The sequence below is a fragment of the Oncorhynchus masou genome, chromosome 6 (assembly GCF_036934945.1).
Source record: "Oncorhynchus masou masou isolate Uvic2021 chromosome 6, UVic_Omas_1.1, whole genome shotgun sequence".
NCBI classification, from domain to species: Eukaryota; Metazoa; Chordata; class Actinopteri; order Salmoniformes; family Salmonidae; genus Oncorhynchus; species Oncorhynchus masou.
This window is the reverse complement of record NC_088217.1, coordinates 18,236,816-18,260,155: the sequence shown is the minus strand read 5'-3', so window position 1 is coordinate 18,260,155 and position 23,340 is coordinate 18,236,816. Positions and strand designations below refer to the sequence as shown.

At 41.8% G+C, this 23,340-nt stretch overlaps 1 protein-coding gene across 2 annotated transcripts in view; it reads right to left on the bottom strand.

Moving 5' to 3' along the window:
* The window catches only part of LOC135541445 (plexin-A1-like), a 402,887-nt gene that overhangs the window by 44,648 nt on the left and 334,899 nt on the right, over positions 1–23,340 (bottom strand). For both annotated transcript variants that reach the window (XM_064967699.1, XM_064967700.1), the window contains exons 17-19: positions 17,885–17,978; positions 11,997–12,233; positions 1,518–1,661 (exon numbers count right to left, since the gene is read on the bottom strand). In XM_064967699.1, coding sequence (XP_064823771.1) covers positions 1,518–1,661; positions 11,997–12,233; positions 17,885–17,978 — 475 coding nt within the window. The remainder of the gene's footprint in view (positions 1–1,517; positions 1,662–11,996; positions 12,234–17,884; positions 17,979–23,340) is intronic.

The window sequence follows — 23,340 nt, the reverse complement described above, 5'->3', positions numbered from 1 at the left end:
TACATCTCAAGCAAAAAAACCATCAGCAATGCACTTACAACTTTGGTTGTTTATGTGAAATGGACATGCTACAGCACATAAGGCAGTGTACTGTTGGGCATAGGGAGCAAGGAGACGCTGCCTGGGATCTGTCTGTTGATAAGCTGGAAGTGTTCATTTCAATACTTAATGTCCGTGGAGCATTTGGTGGGAAGAGTGTGTATATGGAACATTTCTGGTCATGTATGGGATACCTTTCTTAAGAGAAACCATTTTACGGGATCGCTTCAGAGAGATCATGTGTTACCTCCATTATGATGACAAAGAAACAAGAACACGAAGCCTGGAACCAGACAAATTCGCCATGGTATCCGACGTATAAATAATTTACTATTGCTGCTGTTATTTTTGACAGTTATATTCATTATAATGCCATTATTGCTTTTGTGCTGATTTTCACTATTTATCCTATAAAATTACATTTTGGAGCTCATAATGATGTTTAGGCTACTGAAGTTTTTATCATTTGACCGTGTGACCATGCGTCTTGCTGACCACGCGTCTTGCTGACCACGCGTCTTGCTGACCACGCGTCTTGCTGACCACGCGTCTTGCTGACCACGCGTCTTGCTGACCACACGTCTTGGTGGTTTGGGTATTTTTTTTTACTGTGATGTTATAACAATAATTTGTCACCGTGTTTCAACACATATGCTTTTTGCTTCATAGTTGTAACAAAGGCACTCCACAAATAAAATTGATTGAACATTAGAATGTTTGTTTTTACATTTAGCCTACAGTAACATAAACTAATGAAAATTAACATATGCTAATGTTATCTAAGATCTTCATAAACACCACCAAATGATTATTTTTGCGATAGCATTTATGAAATGTATTAATTACACTGTTAGACTGCTCATTAGCTTGATGGGGGTTGCCTCGAGGCCCAGCGGTTCTAGTATTAGAGGGATGAATAGAGAGGAGGATAGACAAGAAGTGGCAAGAGGAACAGAGGAAAGAATAGAGAACATGAAGAGGGGTATATGACATAAGGAAAGGGGAGACTGTTATATTGAAAAAGTATAGATGAGGGAGGAGGTAAACAGAGAACGCAAGATGAGCAAAAATCAGAGGTTAGGTGAGGAGAGATGTAGTGAGATGAAATGCTAAATGTGAAAAGAATATGATACGATATGGTGTTATACAATGCTACATAAGACAACCCAACATTACCCAACACAACATTACCCAATCCACCATTACCCACCCCCAACATTACACAACCAACTTAACATTACCCAACTCAACATTACCAAACCCAAGCCAGCATTACCAAGCCAAACCCAACATTACCAAGCCAAATCCAACATTACCAAGCCCAACCCAACATTACCAAACCTAACGCAACATTGTCCAACCCAATGTTATCCAACCCAACATTATCCAACCAGACATTAACCAACCAGACATTAACCAACCCGACATTACCCAACCCAACAATGTCAAAGAGAGAGTGGATACAGTAGACTACTTACGGTAACTTTGTGTTCTCCGGTGAGGTTGGGCCACTCACAAAGCAGCTGGCTCTCTGACAGGGTGAGGACACAGGGCGTCTCACCAATCAGCACCGTGTAGTTAAGACGAGAGTTACCAGGGGCTGCCGGGATCAGGTTCTTACCCTGAGAGACAGAGACAGACACACAACTGAAGAGAATGCATAGGTGAATACACACACACACACACACACACACACTGTGTACACGCAAGCACACACACCCTCTCACCAGGTATAGCCTGAATTCGAAATTGATGAAATACATTTTTTTTCTCTCACCGATCTACACACAATCACCCTATAATGACAAAGCGAAAACATGTTTTTAGAAATGTTTGCTAATTTATTGAAAATTATCATACAGAATTATCTAATTTACATAAGTATTCACATACCTGAACAAATACTTTGTAGAAGCACCTTTGGCAGCGATTACAGCTGTGTGTCTTTCTGGGTAAGTCTCTAAGAGCTTTCCACACCTGGATTGTGCAATATTTGTCCATTATTATTTTCAATATTCTTCAAGCTCTGTCAAATTGGTTGTTGATCATGCTCGTCTTGGCAAATATTTTTAAGAAGATTTAAGTCAAAACTAACACTGCTAATCAAGAACATTCACTTTCTTCTTGGTAAGCAACTCCAGCGTAGATTTGTCCTTTTGTTTTAGGTTATTGTCCTGTTGAAAGTTGAATTCATCTTCAGTGCCTGGTGGAAAGCAAATGGACCCAGGTTTTCCTTTAGGATTTTGCTGTACTTTGCTTTAGCCGTTCATTTTTTTATCCTGAAAAACTCCAGTCCTTAACAAATACAAGCATACCATTACATGATGCAGCCACCACTATGCTTGAAAATATGGAGAGTGGTACTCAGTAATGTGTTACATTGGATTTGCTGCATTGCATGTTTTTGCAGTATTACTTTAGATGCCTTGTTTCTAACAGGAGGCATGTTTTGGAACATTTGGATTCTGTTCAGGCTTCCTTCTTTTCACTCTGTCAATTACGTTAGTATTGTGGATTAACTACAATGTTGTTCCATCCTCAGTTTTCTCCTATCACAGATATTAAACTCTGTTTTAAAGTCACCATGATGCCATCATGGTGAAATCCCTGAGCAGTGTCCTTCCTCTCCGGCAACTGAGTTAGGAAGTACATTTGTAGTGACAAGGTTTATTGATACACCATCCAAAGTGTAATTAATAACTTCACCATGCTGAAAGCGTTATTCAATATCTTCTTTATGTTTATTTTTAATTTTATTTGACCTATCTACCAATAAGTGCCCCTCTTCGAGAGGCATTGTAAAACCTCCCTGGTCTTTGTGTTTAAATCTGTGTTTAAAATTGACTGCTCATTGAGGGACCTTACACAAAATTGTATGTGTGAGGTACTGAGATGAGGTAGTCATTCAAAAATCATGTTGGACACTTTTATTGCACACAGAGTCCATGCAACTTTTTTTCTGACTTGTTATGCAAATATTTACCCCTAAACTTATTTAGTCTTGCATAACAAAGGGGCTGAATACTTATGGACTCTGGACATTTCAGCTTTTAATTTTTTATTCATTTGTATGAAACAGTGTTTGTCGGGGGTAGATGCATTTTTCGTTAGAGAAAATAATTGTTCTTAGATCAATTGTTTTATTATTTGTTGAAGGCAGAATAAATGGTTACCTTTGTGCCTGTGTGGTCCAGTGGTTACAACCACTTCCCCCAGCCCACATAATGTATGCCAGAGTCAGCAATGGTTCACATCCAGCCAACTGCCCTTTGAGTCATGTATGAATGTCTATTTTTGATGCATTAATTCCGCATGGTTACAGGGTTAAAACAGAAACCATTCAAAGGTTAATAGGCATCATTTACTACAAGGGGTTAAGGTTAGGGGCAGGCTGTTTCGGGGAAGGCTTCAAACAAAATAATTTCATAGCATACTTAGGGCTTGCTATGGCATTGTGCCCTAAGCAGCGCGCTCTGGCTCCGAGCCTCATGAGTTCGTGCTCGGTACTGGGCAATCTAGTGACAAGCCTGAGCATGCATTAGGCCCACAAGTTAAATCGCATTTATTTCAATGTTATCAACAAGTAAAATGAAGAGACTGATAATCAGAGAAAGGTTTCTCAGCAGCACAAACCACTGGACCACCCCAGGCAACTACTTAACTCAATTTTGACAGTTCATTCTTACCCTTAGGATCCACTTCACACGTGTATGTTGTAGCCTATTGGAGAACAATATCCATCTTGTGTTATTAAACAGTACCAGTCAAATGTTTGGACACACCTCCTCATTGAAGGGTTTTTCTTTATTTGCACTATTTTCTACATTGTATAATAATAGTGAAGTCATCAAAACTATGAAAAAACACATATGGATTCATGTAGTAACCAAAAAAGTGTTACAAAAAAATATAAATATATTTATATTTGAGATTCTTCAAAGTAGCCACCCTTTGCCTTGATGACAGCTTTGCACACCCTTGGCATTCTCTCGACCAGCTTCATGGGGTAGTCACCTGAAATGAATTTCAATTAACAGGTGTGCCTTGTTAAAAGTTAATTTGTGGAATTTATTTCCTTCTTATTGCATTTGAGCAAATCAGTTGTGCTGTGAAGATAGCTCTATTTGGTAAACAGCTCAAAAAAGCAAAGAGAAATGACAGTCCATCATTACTTGAAGCCATGAAGGTCAGTCAATTGGGAACATTTCAAAAACTTTGAAAGTTTCATCAAGTGCAGTCTCAAAAACCGTCAAGAGCTATGATGAAACTGGCTCTCATGAGGACTGCTACAGGAAAGGAAGACCCAGAGTTACCTCTGCTGCAGAGGATAAGTTCATTAGAGTTACCAGCCTCAGAAATTGCAGCCCAAATAAATGCTTCACAGAGTTAAAGTAAAAGACACATCCCAACATCAACTGTTCAGAGGAGATTGAGTGAATAAGGCATTCATGATTGGATTACTGTAAAGAAACCACCACTAAAGGACACCAATAATAAGAATAGACTTGGTTGAGCCAAGATACATGAACATTAGACCAGTGAAAATCTGTCCTTTGGTCTGATGAGTCCAAATTTGAGATTATTGGTTCCAACCGCCGTGTCTTTGTGAGATGCAGAGTAGGTGAACGGATGATCTCCGCATGTGTTGTTTCCACCGTGAAGCACGGAGGAGGAGGTGGGATGGTGCTTTAGTGGTGTCACTGTCTGTGATTTATTTATAATTCAAGGCACACTTAACAAGCATGGCACCACAGCATTCTGCAGCAATACGCCATCCCATCTGGTTTGCGCTTAGTGGGACAATCATTTGTTTTTCAACCGGACAATAACCCAACACACCTCCAGGCTGTGTAAGGGCTATTTGGCCTATTTGGAGTGACGGAGTGCAGCATCAGATGAGCTGGCCTCCACAATCACCAGACCTCAACCCAATTGAGATGGTTTGGGATGAGTTGGACCAGCGAGTGAAGGAAAAGCAGCCAACAAGTGCTCAGTGCATGAGGGAACTACTTCAAGACTGTTGTAAAATCATTCCAGATGAAGCTGGTTGACAGAATGCCAAGAGTGTGCAAAGCTGTCACCAAGGCAAAGGGAGACTACTTTGAAGAATCTCAAATATATTTAGATTAGTTTAACACTTTATTGGTTACATGAATCCATATGTGTTTTTTCATAGTTTTGATGTCTTCACTATTATTCTACAATGAAAAAAATAGTAAAAATAAAGAATGGTAAGGTACCGTAATTTCTGGACTATTAAGCGCACCTAAATATAAGCTGCACCCACTGAATTATAAAAAATATGTATTTTGTATAAGCCGCACATGTCTATAAGCCGCAGGTGCCTACCGGTACATTGAAACAAATGAACTTTACACAGCCTTTAAATGAAACACGGCTTGTAACAAAAATAAATAGGCTTTTAAAAGAAACACGGCTTGTTACAAAAATTAATAGGCCTTTAAACTAAACACGGCTTGTAACAAAAATAAATAGGCTTTTAAACGAAACACGGCTTGTAACAAAAATAAATAGGCTTTTAAACGAAACACGGCTTGTAACAAAAATTAATAGGCCTTTAAACTAAACACGGCTTGTAACAAAAATAAATAGGCTTTTAAACGAAACACGGCTTGTAACAAAAATAAATTGTCTTTAATGAAACACGGTTGTAAAAATAAAAATAAAAAATGCAGTAAACAGTAGCCTACCAAGAAAGTCATTGGTCACTATCTTCCTCCACCTATGCACTGAAACCACTGAAGTCATCTCCTTCGGTGTCGGAGTTGAATAGCCTCAGAATTGCTTTATCCGATGTTGGATCGTTTTAATTGTCGCTCTCGTCACTTTCATCCGGAGGCAAATTCACCGCTGAGCTCAAGCTGCCCTCTTCAACACGCAGCAGTCCAGCCTTTCGAAACCCGTTGATGATAGTGGATTTTTTGACAATGCTCCACGCTGTCAGGACCCACTGGCAGACTTCACCATAAGTTGCTCTTCGCATGCGCCCTGTTTTAGTGAAGGATTTCTCCCCACTTGTCATCCAAGCCTCCCACTGAACAAGGAGCGCCACCTTAAATGCACGTTTTACACTGATGTCGAGTGGCTGCAAATACTTTGGGCCATCTGCATTTCTTCCCTCTGATAGCTTTTGTTGTCTTTTTGCACTGAGTCAGTTCCTCACGCTGCTGTTTCCAACATCTTATCATCGACTCATTAAGGCCAAGCTCCCGTGCAGCAGCTCTATTTCCTTTTCCAACAGCCAGATCAATCGCCTTCAAAAAAAGCTGCAACATATGCATTTCTCTGTGTCTTTGCCATGATGAGGGTGACAAAATGACTACCGTAATCAGAATGATGGGAAGTTTGAGCGCGCTCGATTTACGTCACATTATTTGACGGTGCTCAGTTTTTTGGCGGCATGAATCTTGTGAAAGTGGAAAAATCGATAAATGAGCCGAGTGCGGGGTTCAAAGCATGGGAATAAAGTCGCGGCTTATAGTCCGGAAATTACGGTATGTCCAAACTTTTTTTACTGGCACTGTGTGTGTGTGTGTGTGTGCATATATATATACACAGATACATATATATATATATATATATATATACACACACTTGCAGTCAGAAGTTTACATATACATAGGAAGGAGTCATTAAAACTCATTTTTCAATTTACATAATTTGAGTCAATTGGAGGAGGACCTGTGGATGTATCTCATTCCCTACCTTCAAACTGTATATACAGTGCCTTGCGAAAGTATTAGGCCCCCTTGAACTTTGCGACCTTTTACCACATTTCAGGCTTCAAACATAAAGATATAAAACTGTATTTTGGGACACAATCAGGAAGTGGAATGACATTTATTGGATATTTCAAACTTTTTTAACAAATCAAAAACTCAAAAATTGGGTGTGCAAAATTATATATATATATAAACTGTATATATAAAATGAGGGTTTTTGATGTCTATGGCTGCATTTCAGATTTTTGTATTGATGGGGACTTGCATCTCATTGGCTGAGGGGGAACCAATTAGGGCAAATAAACTCTGCAAACACACGTCCCCGTCCCCCTCCCCTTACACACGAGTCATTGCAAGTAGAGGAATTAAATGTTTGGAAAATCTGATGCACATCTAATTGATCCACATTCCCGTTTCATGTTTTCCGGCGTCTCCGAGAAATGGAAGACACAGCAATCAAAGGGTTGTAGGGTTCATTATGAAATTGGTATTTAAATTGTTTCTGATAGGCTAGAAGAAAGAAATGCTTATTTCATGTATAAAATATCCACACACAACATCCCCTGTTGCCTAAGCTACACAAGAACATGGTCAGCCTTCTGGGCAGACCCATCATCTCAGGGATTGGGAGGATAACTGAGAACATCTCACTCTATGTTGACCATCACCTGATTCCCATTGTGTCAAGCTTGCCATCTTATCTCAAAGACACAGCTGAACTCATGAGGTTGGTGCTCACGACTTTGCCTCCTTCCTGCAGTGTAGCTGGAGCGCCATGGGCACAAGGATGGCACCGAACTTCGCTAACCTGCAAAAACATTGCATTGCACAGTACCCCGCACCCTGAGGACCAACCTGTATAGTGGATCACATCGTCTCTCACTTGCACTACCAGCTGATATAGGGCATGTCTTCCCCGTGCCCTGTATGAATTTGTCCATTTCCTTTGTGTAATTATTCTGATGAAGGCCGTAACGCTCATGTTTTAATCTTGCTTAAATAAAACAAATCATTGTTAATGGGGAGCAAGTGTTGTGCCTTTTCCTTTTCAATTAATATAAAACATCCATGAAATATCACAGTTCGGCCAGTACCATACAAAAAAAAAATTGTCGACCAAGAGTCGTCTGTTCTTTCGACCAATCGATTGGTCGATATTTTAAAATGTTTATTTTTCCATATGTAGACATCCTATGTGTTTTAATCAAATCAACCATATACACTGAGCTTGTCTGATGGTTTAAGCACACTGTTTGATTCAATAATTAAGACACACACATGACAAGAGGGAGTCCGATCGCAATTGATTTGATTGTGCCAGGCTGGAGCTCTGTGTTAAAAAACAAATGACAGTGAGTGACTGTGTGACTAACACCTGTTGTCTCTCTCTCTCGTACCCTGCTGCAGCGACCACCACAGAACATCAACAGCGTTTATCGCTTTGTCTGTGTTGCTGAAGCTACAACATATTTACAGCCGTTTCTGATTGAAAAGTTCTGTTACCGAAATCCCTCTTTGTTTAGGAAAAACATTCCCTATTCCCTCAAGCCTTACTTTCTTTATGTTCCACGTATGAAAAACATTTTTGTAAAGCCTAAAACATTTCTGAAATGGAACGGTTTATTTATTGTTTACGGTAACTATTCAAGCGTCACTTTGTTATTTTATTTAAACACTAAAATGATTGATTGCATTTCAAATCATGAATGTCTCGTATGCTGTGTGATGACATGAACAAATAAACGATTGATTGATACAGTAGCCTATATAAGTATTGAAATATAGGCCTCAGTAAGTTATGGTATTAAGACTCAACAGGATGGGCTCTTGGGCCTACAGCTCGATGGTGGTTATACAAGGCTGCTATACTAAGCCTACTAATGATAATGACATTACTTATTATTATAATGATGATCATAATAATAACTATAAGAAGATGATAAAGAAAAAGCAGGAATAATATTATAAATATACCTTTTCTGACAATTTGGGAGTGTAAACAGTACATTTATTAGAAATAATAAAGCCTATATTACAGTTTAGCAAAGATTCAAAACAGCCGAATATGTCAAATTGTTTATTCAACAGGAAAACAATTGTCCAGTCGACGAAATGGGGTCAGCCCTAATCACAGTGGAGAATTTTTCAGCGGAACGGCTTTCAAGTTCAGGGGGAGAGGTGAGATAACAAAATAAGCGAGTGAGGATTTTAAAAACAGCTTTGGTGTCTCAGATGATTGCCTCGCCTGGTTTACCAACTACTTCTCTGATAGAGTTCAGTGTGTCAAATCGGAGGGCCTGTTGTCCGGACCTCTGACAGTCTCTATGGGGGTGCCACAGGGTTCAATCCTCGGGCCGACTCTCTTCTCTGTATATATCAACGATGTCGTTCTTGCTGCTTGTGATTCTCTGATACACCTCTACGCAGACGACACCATTCTGTATACATCTGGCCCTTGGACACTATGTTAACTAGCCTCTTCTGGCTTCAATGCCATACAACTCTCATTCCGTGGCCTCCAACTGCTCTTAAACGCTAGTAAAACTAAATGCATGCTCTTCAACCGATCACTGCCTGCACCTGCTCGCCCGTCCAGCATCACTACTCTGGAAGGCTCTAACTTAGAATACGTGGACAACTACAAATACCTAGGTGTCTGGTTAGATTGTAAACTTGCCTTCCAGACTCACATTAAGCATCTCCAATCCAAAATTAAATCTAGAATCGGCTTCCTATATCGCAACAAAGCATCCTTCACTCATGCTGCCAAACATACCCTCGTAAAACTGACCATCCTACCGATCCTCGACTTCGGTGATGTTATCTATAAAATAGCTTCCAACACTCTACTCAACAAACTGGATGCAGTCTATCACATTGCCATCTGTTTTGTCACCAAAGCCCGATACACTACCCACCATTGCGACCTGTACGCTCTCGTTGGTTGGCCCTCGCTTCATACTCGTCGCCAAACCCACTGGCTACAACTTATCTACAAGTCTCTGCTCGGTAAAGCCCCACCTTATCTCATCTCACAGATCAACATAGCAGCACCCACTCGTAGCACGCGCTCCAGCAGGTATATCTCACTGGTCACCCCCAAAGCCAATTCCTCCTTTGGTCGTCTTTCCTTCCAGTTCTCTGCTGCCAATGACTGGAATGAACTGCAAACATCTCTGAAGCTGGAGACTCATATCTCCCTCCCTAGCTTTAAGCACCAACTGTCAGAACAGCTCACAGATCACTGCACCTGTACATAGCCCATCTATAAACAGCCCATCTATCTACCTACCTCATCCCTATACTGTATTTATTTATTTGTCTTGCTCCTTTGCACCCCAGCATCTCTACTTGCACATTCATCTTCTGCACATCTACCATTCCAGTGTTTAATTGCTATATTGTAATTACTTCGCCACCATGGCCTATTTATTGCACTCACTGTAATATATACTATTTGTTTTCTTTGTTCTACGGTATTATTGACTGTATATTTTGTTTATTCCATGTGTAACTCTGTGTTGTTGTATTGTGTCTAATTGCTATGCTTTATCTTAGCCAGGTCGCAGTCGCAAATGAGAACTTGTTCTAAACTAGCCTACCTGGTTAAATAAAGGTAAAATAAAAAGTAAATTAAAAAAAGAAGAGGGGATTCAAAGGCGTTGAGAACGGCTCTGGTGTAAGGTGAACATTTGGCTGTGAACTCGCTCTGATGTTATCTGATGAGGAAATAGGAGCAGGAGGCATTTCTTTGGTGGATTTGGATAAATATTAATTCTTCCTCACATTTTTTAGACAGTAGTTTTTCATAGGGTTCTCACCCTATCGTGGCACGGAACGGCACAGCTAACGCCTCTTATGGTGTCGCCAGGTCTCAAACCGTTCTGTTGGAAAGCCAAAAGCTCCAAGGGTAGTAGGGGACAAATAAATAGGGTCACCATTTCTGAATGAATGTTTTGAGAACACAAAGGCAATTTACATTTCTATCAGTGTCATTCCAGAAATACATATTGCATTGGATGCCGCTGTGAGGTTTTAACACTCATTTCTAAGTTGAGTTTGTTTGAGAGATGGACTTTTACAGTGAGATGGTCACATTGAACCTGGTGCCATACATACGTAATGTGTCATTTCTCCTCCCTAAGATACATTTGTATCTCTTTAACCCTCCTCCACCCTGCACATGCTCCATCAAAGGACTCTCCTTCACCCTGGGCCTCACTCTGCACCCCAGAACCCAACTCACGGATGGATTCTCCTCCACCATTGGCCCCATTCTCCACCCAAGAAAATATCTCCTCCACCTTGCTTCACTTACTTACCATCACCCTGCGCCACACAATAACACTCCTCCACCCTGGGACTACTCAGAATCTCCCTCCACCCTGCACCACACGCTCCACACAATAACACTCCTCCACCCTGGGACTGCTCAGAATCTCCCTCCACTCTGCACCACACGCTCCACACAATAACACTCCTCCACCCTGGGACTGCTCAGAATCTCCCTCCACCTTGCACCACACGCTCCACACAATAACACTCCTCCACCCTGGGACTGCTCAGAATCTCCCTCAACCCTCCACTACATGCTCCACACAATGACACTCCTCCACCCTGGGACTGCTCAGAATCTCCCTCCACCCTGCACCACACGCTCCACACAATAACACTCCTCCACCCTGGGACTGCTCAGAATCTCCCTCCACCCTGCACCACACGCTCCACACAATAACACTCCTCCACCCTGGGACTGCTCAGAATCTCCCTCCACCCTCCACCCTGCGCCACATGCTCCACACAATAACACTCCTCCACCCTGGGACTGCTCAGAATCTCCCTCCACCCTGCACCACACGCTCCACACAATAACACTCCTCCACCCTGGGACTGCTCAGAATCTCCCTCCACCCTCCACCCTGCGCCACATGCTCCACACAAAAACACTCCTCCACCCTGGGACTGCTCAGAATCTCCCTCCACCCTGCACCACATGCTCCACACAATAACACTCCTCCACCCTGAGACTGCTCAGAATCTCCCTCCACCCTCCACCCTGCGCCACATGCTCCACACAATAACACTCCTCCACCCTGGGACTGCTCAGAATCTCCCTCCTCCACCCTGGAACCCTCCTGGGTCCAGGGTGGAGGAGGGTGGACGATGGGTCCCACTCTCCAAACCAGAGAAACACTTTTTCCATCATAGTCTCACCTTGAGGATGAGCGGGGAGCTGGGCTTGAGCTCCAGCAGCCCTGTGGAACTGAGCGGCTCGATCACAGGGTCTGGGTAGAAGCTGAACGTCTCGTTGACCACAAGCGTGGTCCGCACATCGTCCATGACGAAGCCGATCTCGTCGGGATTGCTGCCTGTCTCTGAGAAACCCTTCTCAGAGAAGGCCAGAGAGGGCGCCAGACACATCATCACGGTGTTGCTGAGCACTGTGCAGTTCTGATGAATGAGAAGAGAGAGGATGTTGTATACATATATTCATTATGCACAGTACACTGACATGTAGTCAAAAGTGTATACACTGAGTGTACAAACATTAGGAAAACCTTCCTAATATTGAGATGCACCCCCTTTTTCCCTCAGAAGTCTCAATACGTTGGGAAATGGACTTTACAAGGTGTCAAAAGCGTTCCACAGGGATGCTCGTCCATGTTGACTCCAATGCTTCACACAGTTGTGTCAAGTTGGCTGGATGTCCTCTGGTAGAGGACCATTCTTGATACACACAGGAAACTGTTGAGTGTGAAAAACGCAGCAGGGTTGCAGTTCTTGACACACTCAAACAGATGCGACGGGCACCGACTACTATACCCTGTTCAAAATCACTTAAATATTGTGTCTTGCCCATTCACCCTCTGAATGTCATACATACACATTCCATGTCTCAATTGTCTCAATGCTTAAAAATCCCTCTTTAACCTGTCTCCTCTTCTTGAATGCAGACGAAGACAACATGAGACAGTAAGGGGATATAAAGACTAGACAATATGAGACAGTAACGACATATAGAGACTAGACACCATGAGACAGTAAGGACATATAAAGACTAGACACCATGAGACACCAAGGACATATAAAGACTAGACACCATGAGACACCAAGGACATATAAAGACTAGACACCATGAGACACCAAGGACATATAAAGACTAGACACCATGAGACACCAAGGACATATAAAGACTAGACACCATGAGACAGTAAGGACATATAAAGACTAGACACCATGAGACAGTAAGGACATATAAAGACTAGACACCATGAGACACCAAGGACATATAAAGACTAGACACCATGAGACACCAAGGACATATAAAGACTAGACACCATGAGACACCAAGGACATATAAAGACTAGACACCATGAGACAGTAAGGACATATAAAGAATAGACACCATGAGACAGTAAGGACATATAAAGACTAGACACCATGAGACAGTAAGGACATATAAAGACTAGACACCATGAGACAGTAAAGGACATATAAAACTAGACACCATGAGACACCAAGGACATATAAAGACTAGACACCATGAGACACCAAGGACATATAAAGACTAGACACCATGAGACAGTAAGGACATATAAAGACTAGACACCATGAGACACCAAGGACATATAAAGACTAGACACCATGAGACACCAAGGACATATAAAGACTAGACACCATGAGACACCAAGGACATATAAAACTACACCATGAGACAGTAACGACATATAAAGACTAGACACCATGAGACAGTAAGGACATATAAAGACTAGACACCATGAGACACCAAGGACATATAAAGACTAGACACCATGAGACACCAAGGACATATAAAGACTAGACACCATGAGACAGTAAGGACATATAAAGACTAGACACCATGAGACACCAAGGACATATAAAGACTAGACACCATGAGACACCAAGGACATATAAAGACTAGACACCATGAGACACCAAGGACATATAAAGACTAGACACCATGAGACACCAAGGACATATAAAGACTAGACACCATGAGACAGTAAGGACATATAAAGACTAGACACCATGAGACACCAAGGACATATAAAGACACCATGAGACAGTAAGGACATATAAAGACTAGACACCATGAGACAGTAAGGACATATAAAGACTAGACACCATGAGACAGTAAGGACATATAAAGACTAGACACCATGAGACACCAATGACATATAAAGACTAGACACCATGAGACACCAAGGACATATAAAGACTAGACACCATGAGACAGTAAGGACATATAAAGACTAGACACCATGAGACACCAAGGACATATAAAGACACCATGAGACAGTAAGGACATATAAAGACTAGACACCATGAGACAGTAAGGACATATAAAGAATAGACACCATGAGACAGTAAGGACATATAAAGACACCATGAGACAGTAAGGACATATAAAGACTAGACACCATGAGACAGTAAGGACATATAAAGACTAGACACCATGAGACACCAAGGACATATAAAGACTAGACACCATGAGACACCAAGGACATATAAAGACTAGACACCATGAGACAGTAAGGACATATAAAGACACCATGAGACACCAAGGACATATAAAGACTAGACACCATGAGACAGTAAGGACATATAAAGACTAGACGCCATGAGACACCAAGGACATATAAAAACACCATGAGACAGTAAGGACATATAAAGACTAGACACCATGAGACACCAAGGACATATAAAGACTAGACAACATGAGACACCAAGGACATATAAAGACTAGACACCATGAGACAGTAAGGACATATAAAGACTAGACACCATGTAGACACCAAGGACATATAAAGACTAGACACCATGAGACAGTAAGGACATATAAAGACTAGACACCATGAGACACCAAGGACATATAAAGACTAGACACCATGAGACACCAAGGACATATAAAGACTAGACACCATGAGACACCAAGGACATTTAAAGACTAGACACCATGAGACACCAAGGACATATAAAGACTAGACACCATGAGACACCAAGGACATATAAAGACTAGACACCATGAGACACCAAGGACATACAGTGCATTCGGAAAGTATTCAGACCACTTGCCTTTTATACATTTAGTTACTTTACAGTCTTATTCCAAAATTGATTAAATAAAACATTTTCCTCAGCAATCTCCACACAATGTCCCATAATGACAAAGTGAAAACTGGTTTTAGAAATGTTTTCAAATGTATTAAAAATATAAACAGAAATACCTTATTTACATAAGTATTCAGACCATTTGCTATCAGAGTCAAAATCGAGCTCAGGTGCATACTGTTTCCATTTTTGAAATATTTAAAAAAAATCTTTATTTAACTAGGCAAGTCAGTTAAGAACAAATTCTTACTTTCAATGACCGCCTAGGAACAGTGGGTTAACTGCCTGTTCAGGGGCAGAATGACAGATTTGTACCTTGTCAGCTCGGGGATTTGAACTTGCAACTTTCAAGTTACAAATCCAACGCTCTAACCACTAGGCTACCCTGCCGCCCCATTGATCATCCTTGAGATGTTTGGAGACCATCTGTGGTCATATTCATTGTTCGGAGATGATTTGGAAAGGCACACAAATGTCTATATAAGGTCCCACAGTTGACAGTGCATGTGGTTGAAATAATTGCCATGAGGTTGAAAGAATTGTCCGTAGAGCTCCGGGACAGGATTGTGTTGAGGCACAGATCTGGGGAAGGGTTCCCAAGAACACAATGGCCTCCATTATTCTTAAATGGAAGAATTTCGGAACCATCTGAGCAATCGGGGAGAAGGGCATTGGTCAGGGAGGTGACTAAGAACCTGGTTCCTCTGTGGAGATGCAAGAAGCTTCCAGAAGTATAACCATCTCCGCAGCACTGATTGAACTCTTTGGCCTGAATGCCAAGCGTCACGTCTGGCGGAAACCTGGCACCATGGTGGTGGCAACATCATGCTGTGGGGATGTTTTTCAGTGGCAGGGACTGGGAGACTAGTCAGGATCGAGGCAAAGATTAACACAGCAAACTACAGAGAGATCCTTGATGAAAACCTGCTCAGAGTGCTCAAGACCTCAAACTGGGGCAAAAGTTTAACTTCCAACAGGACAACAACCCAAAGCACACAGCCAAGACAACACAAGACAACGGACTTGAACCCGATCGAACATCTCTGGAGAGATCTGAAAATAGCTGTGCAGCAAAGCTCCCAATCCAACCTTGAGAGGATATGCAGAGAATAAACTCCCCAAATACAGGTGTGCCAAGCTTGTAGCGTCATACCCAAAAATACTGAAGGCTGTACTCGCTGCCAAAGGTGCAGCAATTTGTTTTGATGAAGGAAAAAAACAATGTAATCCATTTTAGGATAAGGCTGCAATGTAATAAGATTTGGAAAAAGTCAAGGGGTCTGAATACTTTCCGAATGCACTGTTTAAAGACCCAGAGTTTGTGAGACTGACACTAACACACAATGCTAAAAGCACGTTATGGAATCGGTTGGGTTATCTCTAGACTTGCTTTTTCCTCAAGATGCCTTCCAACCTCCCCTCTGGAATGCTAAGTAATCACGGCGCATTAGCTTGTGTATGCTAACGGGGTCTGAAATTGCAGAGGGGAGACACGGAAGCAGTATTTATAGGTCAATGAAAAGGGGAGACAGATAAAAATGACATGGGAAAGGGACAAAGCAGGAAAATAGCCGTTGTTTTGGTCGGGATGTTTTCTTCAGGTAGAGAGAGAGAGGGGGAGACTAAAATACAAAAGGTTAGCCTAGCCCTGTGGTGCTACTGTAGGTGAAGGACAGATGGAGGGATTGCCAGACAGACTGGGTTAATTGCAGGTTGACATTTCAAAGGTTAACATGCAAAAAGGAGATTTAACTTCAAGTGAACAAAATATAAAAGTAAAATGCAACAATATCTATGTTTTTACTGAGTTACAGTTCAGGAAATCAGTCAATTGAAATACATTCATTAGGCCCTAATCTATGGATTTGTTAGTCACAGATACATCAGAAAACCAGTCAGAGTCTGGTGTGACCACCCTTTCTTGCCTCACGCAGCACAACACATCAGCTTCGCATAGAGTTGATTAGGCTGTTCATTGTAGCCTTCTGGAATGTTGTCCCACTCCTCTTCAATGGCTGTACGAAGTTGCTGGTTATTGGCGGGAACTGGAACACGCTGTCGTACATGCTAATCCAAAGCATCCTAAACATGCTCAATGGGTGACATGTCTGGTGAGTATGTAGGCCATGGAAGAACTGGGACATGTTCAGCTTCCAGGAATTGTGTACAGATCCTTGTGACATGGGGCCGTGTATTATCATGCTGAACCATGAGGTGTGGCGGCGGCTGAACAGCACAACAATGAGCCTCAGGATCTCATCACGGTATCTCTGTGCATTCTAATTGCCATCAATAAAATGCAATTGTATTCGTTGTCTGTAGATTATGCCTGCCCATACCATAACTCTACCGCCACCATGGTGCACTCTGTTCACAAAGTTGATATCAGCAAACTGCTCGCCCACACAATGCCATACACGTGGTCTGCGGTTGTGAGGCCAGTTGAACGTACTGTCAAATTCTCTAAAACGACATTTGAGGCAGCTTATGGTAAAGAAATTAATATTAATTTATCTGGCAACAGCTCTGGTGGACATTTCTGCAGTCAGCATGCCAAATGCACGCTCCCTCAAAACTTGAGACATCTGTGGTATGTCGGTTGTGTGACATATCTGCACATGCAGATCCCAGCACAGGTGCACCTGTGTAATGTTCATACCGTTTAATCAGCTTCTTGATATGCCACACCTGTCAGGTGTATGGTTTAATCTTGGCAAAGGAGAAATGCTCACTAACAGGGATATAAACAAATTTGTGCACAACATTTGTGAGAAATTCTATTTTTGTGTGTACGGAAAATATCTGGGATCTTTAATTTCAGCTCATGAAACATGGGACCAACACTTTACATTATGCGTTTATATTTTTGTTCAGTTGTAAAAAATGACACCACGTACAGACACACATAAATAGGCCCAAGGCTGGGTGACCACTGGGTCAGGTGTGTGTGATGGGTTAGTAGTACTCACGTTGACAGATTGGACTTTCCCATACTTGGCTCTCATCTTGGGCTCCTTGATGGTAGCCAGGTTGGTGCCGGTGACGGTCAACATGGTGCCGCCACTGCAGAACAAGAAACAGTCAACAACAACACCCATAACAGCACATCCACCCTCAAACATTACAATAACATAATCCTATTGCTAGATCTGCTAGATCGTGTCAAAACATTCAACAAGGGAACTTCACTGCGATTCCTGTCTTTTATACGATTAGAGAAGGCACAGTGTGTGTCCCAAATGGGCCCATAGGGCTCTGGTCAAAAGTAGTGCACTATTTAGGGCAGTGCTTCTTAAACGTTTCCTTGGGGAACCCCAAACATTTCACAATTTTGATGTAGTTCTGAACGAGCTCACCTGATTCAAATAGTCAAATAATTGATGGTTAGTTGACAAGTTGAATCAGTTGTGCTAGCTCTGGAAAATATCAAATACATGGGAGGGAGTAATTTTGGACGAATCCCATATCTTCCAGAGAACCATGCGCTTCCCGAATACATTTAATTTTAGTCCAAGTGAAAAAGACCCTCCAGCTATGGCATTAATGTTAATGCCCACTCTCACTGTAGAGTATTTGATCTGTTTTACGCACTCTATCACAGATAATGATGGTAACACTAAGGCTCTTACTTGCATATTAAAAGCTTGTTTAAACTCTAATTGTGCTTCGTGGAAGGGACCAAAATACTTGCCTTTTACCTCAATGAATACCTCCAATGTCTAAAACCCAAAATTATATTCTCCATCTCCGGTACGTGGTGGTATACTGGATGTGCAGGCTTTTGTTCCAGCCCAGCACTAACACACCTGATTACATTTGGTTCCGAAACCAGTGTGTTACTACTGGGCTGGAACAAAAGCTTTCACATCCAGACTATCATTGCTGCTTTCTGACCTTTTCAACCTTCAACCTTTTCAATTCCCCCAACAATGACCAACAGGGACAGGAGAAACATGGGCAAGATTACCGTCCCCCCAGACACCCCCTCGTAGCCACAGGGTGCTGAACTTTCCAAAACACACTGACGTAACGCAATGTGGCAGTCCTGAATTGGTTAGCATGCAATTTGGCCTAATAACTTTTATTAGGCCAACTTGCTCGTCTGGTTAGCATGCAGGCTAACTTGTATTAGGCCAACTTGCTCGTCTGGTTAGCATGCAGGCTAACTTGTATTAGGCCAACTCACAAGGGGGCGATAGTTTTTGTGAAAGCCATGAAGAATTGCCTTTCCATCCTAGTAGAAGCTATCTGGCAGCCTGGCTAGCTGGCTTTAGACTGGCTAAAAACATAGCACGCCAGCTAGCCTTTTCAGCGTCGCAAATCTCCATGTGAAATAATCAGATTTCTAATAAAAAAAATATGGCCTGGCAAATACTTTTATACTTGCCAGTGGAACCTAAAACATTATACCAGTTTTAGTACACAAGAAGCATATCATTCTCATATCAGCTAAAACTAGAATGTCATGCTAGTTGGCGACAGCAGGTTCTACTATTTCACAATAGCCTGTAATCACTAGATATTACTTATAAACAAAATACCCTTTTGGATTATATTTGGTTATCAATGCAAAGTAGGCTACTTTGATGAATAGCCTATATAGCCCCCACTGTATTATCAGGTTGTAATCAAGTATGTTGAATGATAGGGCATATTATAAGAAGCTGCCCTTTTTGGTCGAATAATGACATTGCAACAATCTTGCGTCTGCGTCAAGATTGTGGTGAGCTTAAGGCCCACCTGCTTGTCTTTGAAATGCAAAGAGGGGCTGCAGCTGCTCCCCCCCCCACACACACACCAAGTAAAACACATTTTAGTGCCCCCCCTCTTGACAGGGGATCATTTAAAAACAAAGTCGATAACACGTTTAGATAGCAGGCCGCTAAACTAACTTGGCAATCTAAAAAATGTTAGCTGACATGGGCTAACTGACTGACTATCAGTGACTGACATAAGAGATGCACAAACAAATGTGTCACACACATACTATTCTAACTCGCAACAGTAAGTTGAGACACCGAATGAGTGCGGCCCAGGAGCCATCAGTTGCCCATCCAGCCCTGGTTTAGAGTAAAGACACTAAATCAAAGACTTGTTACAGACAAAGAGGTCAAAGAGGTAAGAGTGTGTGGTGAGAGTGGTTCAAAAGTAGGTGTTGACTACTACTGAATCCAGGTAACAGTGTGATAATGTTGTGAGAATGTCAAGGCGTATCTCCAACCCATTCCAATGTGCCATCTCTGTTGTGCTGTTCTGTCACTGTGATGTTAGCGCAGGCTGAACACCAGTAACTCAGCAGAAGCTGGAATGTAACAAGTGCGAGTCGTGTCACCGATGTTACGTAGTGCACGTGTTTTGTCGTTTCCACTGAAGAGGAGTAACAGCCAATCCTCTGGGAGTGTTGAGACAAACAGCAAACGAGAAAGCCAGCGAGGTTACTGCCCCTCCTGAGGCTAATGCTAAATAATGCTAACAACTTTTTTCCCCTCCGTCTTCACTACTTCACAGTTGTTATGTTCTGTTAATTACTGATGTCCCCATTAAGAATGGAGCACCCTTGTTCATGCGCAGTGTTGTTCTATGTTGTTCTTGTACTAACTCGTTTTAGTAAATGTGAAGCTCCAGTTCAATTTCTTGTATTCAGAGTCTTTCTTATTATATAAATAAGTAATAAGTAAGGAGCTAAGACACAACAACACTTCTGTTCCAAATGAGATCGCTCGCCTCCTCGCACCTCTCATCGTAGTCTGTTGATTGTATCTCTCCCCGTAGACGTATCAAATGTTATTTGTTACATACACATGGTCAGCAGATGCTAATGCGAGAGTAGCGAAATACTTGTGCTTCTGGTTCCAACAGTGCAGTAATATCTAACAAGTCATCTAAAAAGTTCCCCAACAACTACCTAATACACACAAATCTAAAAGGAAAGAGAATATGAAGAAATACAGTTGAAGTCGGAAGTTTACATACAACTTAGCCAAAAACATTTAAACTCAGTTTTTCACTATTCCTGACATTTAATCCTAGTAAGAATTCCCTGTTTTAGGTCAGTTAGGATTACCACTTTATTTTAAGAATGTGAAATGTCAGAATAATAGTAGAGAGATGTCAAGCCCTGACCATAGAGAGCTGTTTTTTCTCTATGTTGGTTGGGGCATGACAGTGACTAGGGTGGGTTATCTAGGTGATTAATTATCTATGTTGGCCTGGTTATGGTTCCCAATCAGAGGCTGCTGTTTATCGTTGTCTCTGATTGGGGATCATATTTAGGCAGTCATTTTCCCATTGTGCCTGGTATGGTTCCCAATCAGAGGCAGCTGTTTATCGTTGTCTCTGATTGGGGATCATATTTAGGCAGTCATTTTCCCATTGTGCTTTGTGGGATCTTGTCTAGCTGTAGTTGCCTGCGAGCACTACTTTGAGCTTCACGTTTTGTTTTTTCGCATTATTGTTTTTGTTCTTTGAGTTTCTCTTCCAAATAAAAGGATGGAAACATACCACACTGCAACGTGGTCCACTCCTAATAACGATCTTTACAAGAGAATGATTTATTTCAGCTTTTTTTTCTTTCATCACATTCCCAGTGGGTCAGACGTTTACATACACTCAATTAGTATTTGGTAGCATTGCCTTTAAATTGTTTCAGGTAGCCTTCCACAAGCTTCCCACAATAAGTTGGGTGAATTTTGGCCCATTCCTCCTGACAGAGCTGGTGTAACTGAGTCAGGTTTGTAGGCCTCCTTACTCGCACAAACTTTTTCCATTCTGCCATCATATTTTCTATGGGATTGAGGCAAGGGCTTTGTGATGGCAACTCCAATACCTTGACTTTGTTGTCCTTACGCCATTTTGCCACAACTTTGGAAGTATACTTGGGGTCATTGTCCATTTGGAAGACCCACTAGCGACCAAGCTTTAACTTCCTCACTGTCTTGAGATGTTGCTTCAATATATCCACATAATTTTCCTTCTTCTTGATGCCATCTATTTTGTGAATTGCACCAGTCCCTCGTTGCAGCAAAGCACCCCCACAACATGATGCTGCCACAAATGTCCTTCACGTCGATACAGGACTCGTTTTTACTATGGATATAGATACTTTTGCATCTGTTTCCTCCAGCATCTTCACAAGGTTCTTAGCTCTTGTTCTGGGATTGATTTGCACTTTTTGCACCTAAGTACGTTCATCTCTAAGAGACAGAACGAGTCTCCTTCCTGAGCGGTATGATGGCTCTGTGGTCCCATGGTGTTTATACTTGTTTGTACAGATGGACATGGTACCTCCAGGCGTTTGGAAATCGCTCCCAAGGATGAACCAGACATGCGGAGGTCTACAATTTCTTTCTGAGGACTTGGCTGATTTCTTTTGATTTTTCCATGATGTCAAGCAAAGTGGCACTGAGTTTGAAGGTAGGCTTTGAAATACATCCACAGGTACACCTCCAATTGACTCAAATTATGACAATTAGCCTATCAGAAGCTTCTAAAGCCATGACATAATTTTCTGGAATTTCCCAAGCTGTTTAAAGGCACAGTCAACTTAGTGAAAGTAAACTTCTGACCCACTGGAATTGTGATACAGTGAATTATAAGTTAAATAATCTGTCTGTAAACAATTGTTGGAAAAATTATTTGTGTCATGTACAAATTAGATGTCCGAACCAACTTGACAAAACTATAGTTTGTTAAAAATAAATTTGTGGAGTGGTTGAAAAACGAGTTTTAATGACTCCAACCTAAGTGTATATGTAAGCTTCCGACTTCAACTGTAAATATATGGATGAGCAATGGCAGAGTGGCATAGGCAAAGTGCAAAAGATGATATAAAAAAAGAGTATATACATATGATATGACTAATGTAAGATAAGTATACATTATTAAAGTGGCATTATTTAAAGTGGCATTGTTTAAAATTAATAGTGATCCACTTGTTAAAGTGGCCAGTGATTGGGTCTCTCTGAGTTAGTGATTGCTGTTTAGCAGTCTGATGGCCTTGAGATAGAAACTGTTCTTCAGTCTCTCAGTCCCAGCTATTATGCACCTGTACATACCTTGCCTTTTGGATGTTAGCGGTGTGAACAAGCAGTGGCTTGGGTGGTTGTTGTCTTTGATCATCTTTTTTGTCTTCCTGTGACATCGGGTGCTATAGGTGTTATGGAGGGCAGGTAGTTTGCCCCAGGTGATGCATTGTGCAGCACCACCCTCTGGAGAGCCTTGCGGTTGAGGGCGGAGCAAATGCCACACCAGTCTGTGATAGAGTCCGACGGGACACTCTCGAATGTGGATCTGTAAAATTTAGTCAGGGTTTGGGTGACAAGCCAAATTTCTTCAGCCTCCTGAGGACGAAGAGGCCCTGTTTAACCTTCTTCACCACACTGTCTGTGTGTGTGGACCATTTCAGTTTCTTGTTGATTTGCCGCGC